The sequence below is a fragment of the Sinocyclocheilus grahami genome, unplaced genomic scaffold, assembly GCF_001515645.1.
Source record: "Sinocyclocheilus grahami isolate Dianchi unplaced genomic scaffold, SAMN03320097.WGS_v1.1 scaffold2001.1, whole genome shotgun sequence".
Lineage (NCBI taxonomy): Eukaryota > Metazoa > Chordata > Actinopteri > Cypriniformes > Cyprinidae > Sinocyclocheilus > Sinocyclocheilus grahami.
The window spans coordinates 296-11,072 of NW_015507180.1; the positions used below are offsets into that span (position 1 = coordinate 296).

The 10,777-nt window shown below is 36.3% G+C and overlaps 1 protein-coding gene across 1 annotated transcript in view; it reads left to right on the forward strand.

Moving 5' to 3' along the window:
- The first annotated feature begins 1,561 nt into the window (after positions 1 to 1,561).
- LOC107573667 (dematin-like) overlaps positions 1,562 to 10,777 on the forward strand; it is a 16,366-nt gene continuing 7,150 nt past the window's right edge. The window contains exons 1-9 of the mRNA XM_016260109.1: positions 1,562 to 1,679; positions 4,842 to 4,889; positions 5,568 to 5,648; positions 5,861 to 5,989; positions 6,561 to 6,605; positions 7,848 to 7,992; positions 8,087 to 8,131; positions 8,215 to 8,364; positions 9,759 to 9,895. Of these exons, the coding sequence (XP_016115595.1) occupies positions 4,875 to 4,889; positions 5,568 to 5,648; positions 5,861 to 5,989; positions 6,561 to 6,605; positions 7,848 to 7,992; positions 8,087 to 8,131; positions 8,215 to 8,364; positions 9,759 to 9,895 (747 nt within the window). The 5' untranslated portion in view covers positions 1,562 to 1,679; positions 4,842 to 4,874. The remainder of the gene's footprint in view (positions 1,680 to 4,841; positions 4,890 to 5,567; positions 5,649 to 5,860; positions 5,990 to 6,560; positions 6,606 to 7,847; positions 7,993 to 8,086; positions 8,132 to 8,214; positions 8,365 to 9,758; positions 9,896 to 10,777) is intronic.

Consider the following 10,777-nt stretch of genomic DNA (forward strand, 5'->3'; position numbering starts at 1 on the left):
AAATGTAAAAATCAACTTTTATTCATTTTTTTTTTTTTTTTGATACAGCAAATAACAGCTAATAATGAAAAGCTGTATATATAATCTGATCTGCAGATCTTTGTAAAACTTTGTCCTTGTGTGATGTTTTTGTTTTTTTCTCCATGAGTCAAATGAACATGCTGAACTGGCATTGGTCTTGGAAAGCATCTCTCATTTTTCTTAGAGGTTGTCTGCTGTTTTCTCTCCTGAGACAAGACTTGATTTTCCACTAGATAGGAGAGCACAGGGACAATCTAGCTATAAATAATCTGGAAGAATAGCTGCTCTTTACACAAAAGCTGTGATAGGTGTGTTCATTCATCTGGAGGACACAGAGGTTTTACAGAGATGTGAGATGTCAGACTGTGTTAGCTAAAATACAAAAGCACCACGCTAGGTTTCTTACATAAGTCTTCTTTAAAGGTGAGTGTGATGACTAAGATGTTCCCTGATAGAACTGCAGTGTCACTGAGATTGTGGTGCGTTTGCTTTGTGCTATAATGAAAAACTCCCCTCCCCTTAAATGGAAAAATAAATAGAAAAGTCATGTAAAAACTGACATAAAACAAGTAGTCTAGAGCTAAATATTTTTCTTTTTGAGAGATACACATATTTTTCATTCTGAGAGGCCAAAGTTCATGAGGCATGAATAACTGAGTGATTTTGACTTGTGTAAATTCAGAAGCTGAGGCTGTGGATCAATAACTCAAAAGACACTGCCTGAAGAGAAAGCACTTTAAAGAGCACCGTCATTCTCCTTCACATTTATTGGCTGTGAAAGAATATCATGTTTGCTTCACCTCTTATTTATGGTGTACTAAAATAAGCAGCTTTATCATGCTGAATATATATATGTTTCAACTACATTATTTAAAAGAATAGTTAATCCAAAAATGAAAATGTACTCACCCTCAGGCCATCCGAGATGTAGATGAGTTGGATTTTTCATCAGAACAGATTTGGAGAAATGTAGCATTCCATCACTTGCTCACCAATGGATCATTTGCAGTGAATGGGTGCCATCAGAATGAGAGTCCAAACAGCTGATAAAAGCATCACAATAATCCACAAGTAATCCACACCACTCCAGTCCATCAGTTAATGTCTTGAAATGTTAATGAAGTGAAGAGCTGCATGTTTGTTGAACAAATATGTCAGTGGATTTTGATGTGAGAGGACAACAGGGGATGGACTTTTTAACTGGAGGAAGTTATTATGGATTATGGACATGTATTTTGGCGTGACACAAATGCTTTAATGATGGATTTGTTTCTTACAAACACACAGCTTTTCACTTCACTTCTTGTGTGGATTACTTGTGAATTATGGTGGTGTTTTTATCAGCTGTTTGGACTCCCATTCTGATGGCACCCATTCACTGCAGATGATCCACTGCTGAGCAAGTGATGGAATGCTACATTTCTCCAAATCTGATGATGAAACAATCTCATCTACATCTTGGATGGCCTGAGGCTAAGTACATTTTCAGCAAATTTTAATTTCTGGGTGAACTTCAACACTGAATTCAGTTCACCAAACAGTTATGTTGGACTGTCATGTTGCGATGAGTAATGAAATCCTGTATTTGGGTGTTTCAGGAATGGTGTAGGGCAAAGAGGCCCTGTAGATGTGTGTCATGAAACTTCTCAACGCCTGTGGTAAGAGTTCACTGTTCTGTCTTTCTCGTCTTGTCTTTCTCATTCACTCAGTTGTTCACAATCTCACCTACATTACTTCATATTCAAAGAATGTAGTTATTTTATGCTTCAGACATCTTTCCTGAAAAATCCAGATAAAACCTATTTCTAATGGTCTATAAATTAAATGGATGAATTTTAGTGGATTAAAAAAATGTTTCTGTGTCAATCTGCTTCTGGCCAATGAAAATTGTTCATGTAGTCTGAAAGTAAACGGATTAAAGGGACAGTTCACCCAAAAATGAATTTTCTACCATAATTTATTCACCCTCATGTCATTCCAAAAGCTGTGTGTGACTTGCTTTATTCTTTGGAACAGAAAAGAATATATTTCACAATATTAGACCCTATTAACCTTCATTGTTTGGACAAAAGTACACTAAGCCATTTTTCAAAATATCTTCTTTTATGTTTTAGAGAAGAAATAAGGTCATGATGGTGAACAAATCATTTTTGGGTGAACTATACCTGTAAATAAACCATTTTACAAATTTAAACTGATTGCAAACAATGAAATTAAGTTTGTTTGTGTCATTTTAGTAATGGGCTAATGGAATAAAGACTGAAAATATACTGTTATTGTAGTTTTCTGTGCTTTTAGTTTTGTACTTGTAGTTTTGTGTTTTTACGCTAATCCTCAGTCTCAATTCTAACTCTAATTTTACTAATTTAAAGACAACGGACAGGATTTGTACTTGCACTTGACATAGTTCCTGGTTAAATGGGGGAAGGGAGTCACAGTCATCTGTCACACTATCCGTCTGTGCTGACTGCAGGGATGTAATGTGTTTTATCATCCCTCTCCATCTCCATCACATCCCTCCCCCCATGCTTCTCTTTCTCCATCCATCCATCTCTCTTTATCCATCCTCTCTATCCATTTATACATCCCCTCCCTTCTCTGCCATCCCTTTTCTTTCACGGTGTTTACCTCAGAGTCTGTATCTCCTTCTCTTCACGCTCCTTTCCCAAAATAAACATGGTTTGCTCTTTTATAGGAGACTTCAAGGATTCTCAGTTATGTTTTACTTAGGTCTCATTTTGTCTCAGATTTCCGTATGCTCCTCCTAAAAGAGGTGAAATAAAAATAAAAACAAGTGAGACAATTGTTAAAAAATGTATGTAGATATGTTGAAATAGTGATGATATATGTGTAAAGCAGTTTTCTCAATCAGTATTTTTGTTTTCAAATGAAGAAATCTAAGCAGCTTTAAAACATACATTTACTGAAGAAGGAAATTAGATATGAATACTTTTCAGCAGTGCTAAAGAAATAAAAATGTTTAAAAATATATATTTCTTTATTTTATATGCATAATGACATTTTTAACACAGCAAACATATTAACATTAATTTGGCATTAAAAGTGCTATTTAAATGATTATGTAAAAGAGGAAAGGAAACTATTAAGAATTATATGATTGGTATGATGATTGGTTAGTTTACAACATTCATAACGTTTTTTAGTATTGATTAATAGTTTGATATCGGCACTTATTTCCTTGTTGAAGGAAATGGCGGTCTACCTCTAAAATCATATCTTTTAAAGAAATTCAGAAATGGGTTTGAGGCAAATAGTTATGCAAAACGTAAATGACATATCAGTCTGAGACATTGTTGAGTCTATGGAGGATCAGATAAGATGCATAAGAGATATAATTTGTGATATAGTTTCTTTAACTGTCTATTGATTTTTTTTTTCTTCTTCGCCAAATCCTGAGCAAGCCTAACCTGAAACCACCATACAACTGTCACTGAGCTCTTAATCGAATGCATTAGCCATAGAAATCCATTCAGACAACGGTCCATCTTTAAAACCATCACACTGACAGGGTCCGGCTCCAGACCGGCCCAGATCAAGGGGTTTGAAACATGTGTGTTTGTATAACATACACAAAGTAGATTACACTTAAAAATATCTGGAGCAAATAGGAACCATTAAGATGGCTTGACAAGATCTCTTTGTGCATGTTTATCTGTATTTCTCCTATGAGCCCTGCTGTAGGGTTATTTTTCAAAGGAGTGGGAAAGGTGTCCTTTTCAGTCGAATACAAAGACTCACAGGATGCTAGAATGAAGCTTTTGTATGGAAGTCCATCAGAAAAGCCCAGAGAAACACCATCATTGTGCTCATAGTCCACTGATTGCAGAGGGTTTTAAGGTCCTTACACTGCTGACTTTTCTGTGTGTATTAGCAAATTTTCGCAGTCAGTTGCCATCTTTTGACTTGTAGTTGTTAAAGGCGATGTTAAAAAATCATCTGTAAATCATTCCTGGTCACACAAATCTCAGCTGCATGATTGTTTATATAATGACAAAATGTAAACTATTATCACACAGTTCTCTATATGAAGTTGGATATATATTATGGATATACTATAGAGATAAATATTCTAGTATATTATATCCAACTTTATCCATATACATACAGTACACCCATGTAAAGCGATATATACTGTACTATATATAGCAAATCTCAACTGCATTATTTTATATTTGGTCGCAAAATGTAACTATATTATCGCCCAGCTCTTTATATAAAGTTGGATATATACCCAGAATGTACCGTATTAAAATGCTATATACAGTGGGGCAAAAAAGTATTTAGTCAGCCACCAATTGTGCAAGTTCTCCCACTTAAAAAGATGAGAGAGGCCTGTAATTTTCATCATAGGTATACCTCAACTATGAGAGACAAAATGAGAAAAAAAATCCAGAAAATCACATTGTTGTTTTAAAACATTTCTTGGTTATACGAATATGAAGAACAATCTATTGACATCACTGGAAGAACATTGTTCAAAACTTTGAGATAACATTGCCAGAATTTTTCGTGAGTGTTTTGAGTGCAACTGAGTGCGACAGTCGCTAAATACAAACTATATTACTGTCCAGCTCCAATCTGCTAAATGCGACTTGACAAACATCATATAAACAATATGATGTTTAAACAAACATCATGATTTTCTGTAAAGCTGCTTTGAAAAAAATGTGTTTTGTGAAAAGCACTATACAAATAAAACTGACTTGACTTAAATTGACATACATCCGAACAGTCTTTTGGAAGCCATCTGACATCCATCTAAAGCCTCGTTCTCATCTACAGTTTCTTCTTTTCCACAGTGACCTCATAAAGGGAGTGCTTTCTCATTGAAAATGATGATGCATAAGGTAATTAAAAGCAATTGTTTTTATATCATATACAGTGGGTACGGAAAGTATTCAGACCCCCTTAAATTTTTCATTAGACTCTTAGGAATGTTTTTGTAACCTTGGCCAGATCTGTGCCTTGCCACAATTCTGTCTCTGAGCTCTTCAGGCAGTTCCTTTGACCTCATGATTCTCATTTGCTCTGACATGCACTGTGAGCTGTAAGGTCTTATATAGACAGGTGTGTGGCTTTCCTAATCAAGTCCAATCAGTATAATCAAACACAGCTGGACTCAAATGAAGGTGTAGAACCATCTCAAGGATGATCAGAAGAAATGGACAGCACCTGAGTTAAATATATGAGTGTCACAGCAAAGGGTCTGAATACTTAGGACCATGTGATATTTCAGTTTTTCTTTTTTAATAAATCTGCAAAAATGTCAACAATTCTGTGTTTTTCTGTTAATATGGGGTGCTGTGTGTACATTAATGAGGGAAAAAAATTAACTTAAATGATTTTAGCAAATGGCTGCAATATAACAAAGAGTGAAAAATTTAAGGGGGTCTGAATACTTTCCGTACCCACTGTATGTTTTAAGCAGATTTCTTTTAATAAAAAATAAGATAATACATGATCATAAAACAAATAAAAAGGTTATTGTGATGTTTGACCTTTGATCTGTGTATGTATGTGAACAGCAATCGGCCCGTACCTCCCCAGGCAGCGTTTGTTCTCTGCATGGAGGAGGTGTTCCTGGATCCTCGGCGGTCACTATAGTGGTGTGTATAGCAACAGTGCATGCTGGGATATGATTACCGCATCAGATTACACATGGCCCATGACTGACTGTAATAATAATTGTCTCAAAATTGCAACGCTGTGCCAGAAAACAAATGTATTGCTTTCAGAGAAATACATTTACTTCTTCATAGTATGTCTCTGAGATTGCCAGTCATTTTTTTCATTTCTTTCATATTTTGGATTAAAACAGGCCAAAATGGACAATCAACTGATTGGGTATAAGGACCTAGCAGCTATACCTAAAGACAAGGCCATTCTTGACATAGAGAGGCCTGACCTGATGATGTATGAGCCCCACTTCAGCTATTCACCAATGGAGGTAATACACTGTATATTCAGTATATATACTGTTCAAAAGTTTGGGGTCAGTAAGATTTTTTTAAAAGAAATTATTACTTTTGTTCAGCAAGGATGCATTAAATTGGTTCAAATAAATGTTGCTCTTTTGAACTTTCTATTAATCAAAGAATCCTCAAAAAATGTAAGACATCTTACCAAGCCCAAACTTTTGAATGGTAGTGTTGTGTTGATATTTGGTGATGAGTTCTGACAGTCTATTTTGGCAATTGTCTCAAAGACTCACAGCTGTTGATTTGTCAGACTTTCATTCTGTAACACTCTGTCTGTCAGCGTGTGTGATGTGTTCACTGGTTAGTTTCCTGCTGGGTGTGATGTCTCACCATCAGAGCTCCTGGCTCGAAATCAGCATACACACACACACACACACCATGTTAGATCGGCTCTCCCACTGTAATTTCCTTTTTTTGTTTCGCTGTAATGGAAGCTTTACGATTCATTAAGTCTTTTAAACCTGTCTGTGGAAATGTCTGGATATTTCACTTACTGCTAACAACTGACCTCTCTCTCTCTCTTTCTTTTTCTTTCTCTAGAGGTCATTATCTCCTCGTTCAATCTCCCCTCCTCCATCTCCGGAGGTAAGTTACATAGTACATGTCCATGCCATATTTTAATATCTGTCAATTGAAAAAACGGTTTCATACTTCATCAACACTCTTGCAATGAGGCTTGGCCACTCAGATTAGAGGACCAGAAGTAAATGCTTGTTTAATGGAAAGAAGGTAGTTTGCAAATAACAGACATTTAGGTTACAAATGATATACATTATATTATTTAACTTTGGGGTCAGTAAGATTTTTCAATGTTTTTGAAGTCTCTTATGCTCACCAAGGCTGCATTTATTTGAATAAAAATACAGTAAAAACTGTAATTTTTAAATTATTTAAAATAGCTGTTTTCTATTTTTATATATTTTAAAATTTTATTTATTCCTGTGATCAAAGCTGAATTTTCAGCATCATTACTCCAGTCTTCAGTGTCACATGATCCTTCAGAAATCATTCTAATATGCTGATTTGCTGCTCAAGAAATATTTCTTATTATCAATGTTGAAAACAGTTGTGCTGCTTAATATTTTTGTAGAAACCATAATACGTTTTTTCAGGATTCTTTGATGAACAAAAAGTAAAAAAGAGCAGCATTTATTTGAAATTTAAATATTTTGCAACATTAGTTGCAAGACAAAAAGTCTTTTGACTTTTGATCAATTTATTATGTCCTTGCTGAATAAAGAGTCTGATTTATATTTAAAAAACTCTCTGACCCCGAATGTTTAAATGGTTGAATAAAATGTAAAACATTAAATAAAATAGTCCTGTAATATTGTTGTGACCAATTAACTTTTTTTTTTTAATTCTCTCAATATGAGTTCATGTACAGTATGTACAATAATTCAAAAATGAGAAAAGAAATGTAAAATAGCTTTAAAAAAGTCAAGCGCTGCTTGCCATCACTTAACATGTTACTTCCCAAGATTTAATAGAAGTTACATTTTTAAATATTGTATATTTTATTACCATTTTGACTGAATTATGCTCAAGGTTTTTCATATAGCACAATACATATAGCACAGATATATACATCTAGCAAAATATATGAAGGAAAGTTTGGAATCCCCCCTCTCTTTAGTTTTTGAATTAAAACACTTGTTAACATCAGACCTAAATTCTAGAAACCCAGTGTTGAAGTCATAATCCACCAGAGGCCTTGCATCACAGCTATTTTACCATGTTCGAGGACCAAACGATCTATTTTATAATCTCCTTTAGAGTCTCTCTGCATGATTCTTAAGCACACAGACCTTCTAAATGTAATTCCAGAACAGTCTATCAAAGGATGTCTATCAAAGGGATTGGTCAGAGCCTAAGTCATCAGGCAGCTCGTCTCCGGCCTCCACACAGCTGAGTAAAAGCATCACCGTCAGCACAAAAGTCCCACACCAGCAACAGCACTTCCACAGGCCAGGTTAGGTACTACAGCACCTCACAAACACAGCCAACAAACCTCAGTCAACATCAAACTCTAAAACTAAACAAAACAACCTCACTTTTCCTCCCAGACAGTGGAAACAATATATACAAGAAGCCACCAATATATAAACAAGGTATGAAACATCAACACTGTTCTTGTGTAAAGGTGTAATTCTGTGGCATTCTGAGCATGTGTCTGTGTATTTGAATGGGGCAGATGTCTCAGCAGCCATTCCACACAGTAAACACATGGAGGATTTAATCATCGAGTCATCAAAGTTTCCCGCCGCACAACCTCCAGACCCCAACCAGCCCTCTAAGATAGAGATGGACTACTGGCCCTGCCCTCCTTCACTAGCTGTTATAGGTATTGCACTCTCACGTTATCCACATGATCACAACCTGCTGTAAACAATCTGCTACATGCATTCTGTCATTGGATTGATAGTTCTGTCATGACAACTCTCTGAGGGATTGGCATGGTAATGTACATGACAATGTTAATGTATTTGATCTTGGCGGAATAGATCTGTTACACTGCTGCTGCTGCTGCTGCTGCGGCAGAGCAAGTACCGAGACTTGCTAATACACTGCCAATACATCCACAACATGCTGCTGTGAGCATGTAAGAAATATTGCTGCTGCAAATATAACACACATGAAATAACCCCCATATAGCTCACATGAATCACCTCGTAGCAGATCTATACAGGTGGAGCTGGGGAAGGTAGAGGGTTTCTGAAGCAAGCTGCAGCTGCTACTGCCAGCACTAATCATATATTTGAATGTTGAGCAGCGAGCTCATTGGCTACCGATACAGGAGAGAACCAATCAGCTGTGCCATGTGACAATGATGTCATTAGGTCAGAATGAGTTAGACCTATTGGACTGCGCCATCTAGAGTTGCATGCCAAAACTCTGTATTGCATACAGTACATCCACTGTAAACATCCACCTTCATGTCATGGTTCACTTGTCTTTTTTGCTGTGAAATATTTACTGATTTTTATAAAGTAAACATTAGAATAACTTTTATATTGTTAGTAATATTTCAAGATGAACATTTACTGGACTGAAGCAGCTTAGGTTTACTTGATCTTTTTTTTTTTTTTAAAGAAAAATCGTGTTAAAATGTGAGTATCAAATATGATCCATCAGGATTTTGAGCATCTTGTCAAACATCATTGTATTGCATTGTATTGTATGTTTTGATCCCAAAAATGATGATAAAAAGCATTTTAATATCATCTTACTAAGACATTATTAGAAGATATAGACTGACAACTCACATTTATGTGCATTTCATGTAAGTAGTCTGCTATACTGTTATAAAGACCTTACATTACAAGCATCAGAATTACTTTCTGGTCATATAAATATCAACAGCTGTATCAAACATTTTTTGCTCAGTTTTGGCCCTCTGAATAAAACTGATGTGTTTTTCCTCCTCAAGCTTGACTTCCATATTCTCACTATATTGTACTATATAAGCCATAAAAGCCTTATGTATCAAATAAGAAACTCAACAAAAAGATTATTATAATTTTTTCAATAAACTGTTCCTTTGAGCTTTCCTATGAAAAGAGCAATAAAATTTCCCTCTGGGCAGTAATGAATTTAGCTAGATGCTAACGCTAACAGCACATGCAAATGTAAGCAGCATTTAGTATCAAGGCACAATTTTATGATGTGGTAGTCTTGACACAGTTGTTCATCGACTTTTTACACTCTTCATCTCACAGTCATGTGTTTGTACCACAGAGAAAGAGCGAAGGAAGAACGTGGCGTCCAAGATGCCTGAGGGAGAGGAGGGTGAGGAGGATGATAAGTATGATGACAGTGATCTGTCTGAAGACATGTGGAGACTTCGGCAAATGCAGAAACAAGAGCTCAACAAGGTGTTTATCCTTAAAATTTTCATATCTGTAAACTTAAATGTGTCAAGCAGTTTTAAATTTTAACTCTTTTAAATAGCACTTTCCTAATTCTTGTATTATTATTTAAAGGGGTCATATGATACTGCTAAAAATAACATTATTTTGTGTATTTGGTGTAATGAAATGTGTTTATGCGGTTTAAGTTTCAAAAAACACATTATTTTCCACATACTGTACATTATTGTTTCTCCTCTATGCCCCACCTTTCTGAAACACGTAGATTTTTACAAAGCTCATCGGTCTGAAAAGCGAGGTGTGCTGTGATTGGCCAGCTATCCAGTGCATTGTGTTTGGCTGAATCCCTCAAGCCTGTGACGGAAATGTTACGCCCCTCACCATATTGTGATGCCGTGTCCGGCCAGAGTGACGAGACAAAAACATTAAAACCCATTATAAACGTGGCATTTGTTGCATCCAGTGGGGACATAATTACGGATTATATTGACTTCTACTGTCTTTTTATGCGTTGTGTATTGCGCTGCGTAAACATAAAACCATGTCTGCATTTGTGATCGGACAAATGACAAACAACAAGCGCTTCTCTTGAGTGAGGAGCGGCCTGCGGGCTTGAGAACGGCACGGCCGGCAGGCTTGCGGCAACCACATGTGACGACCCCGGACTGGACTCCGCTTCGTCCACGGTGAAAGCCGATCCGGCGATCCACAGCGCGAAGTTGTGGTATTTCCTCAGCAACCAGCACGGATCAGCTCCAGGCATGACGAAGCGGATATCGTCCTCTTTTGGAAGACCAAACAAAGTAGTTTCGCTTTCACAACGAAATACACAGTGCTTCACGACATGGCGGCGGCAGCAACAATACTACAGCGAGAATAAAAGTTACG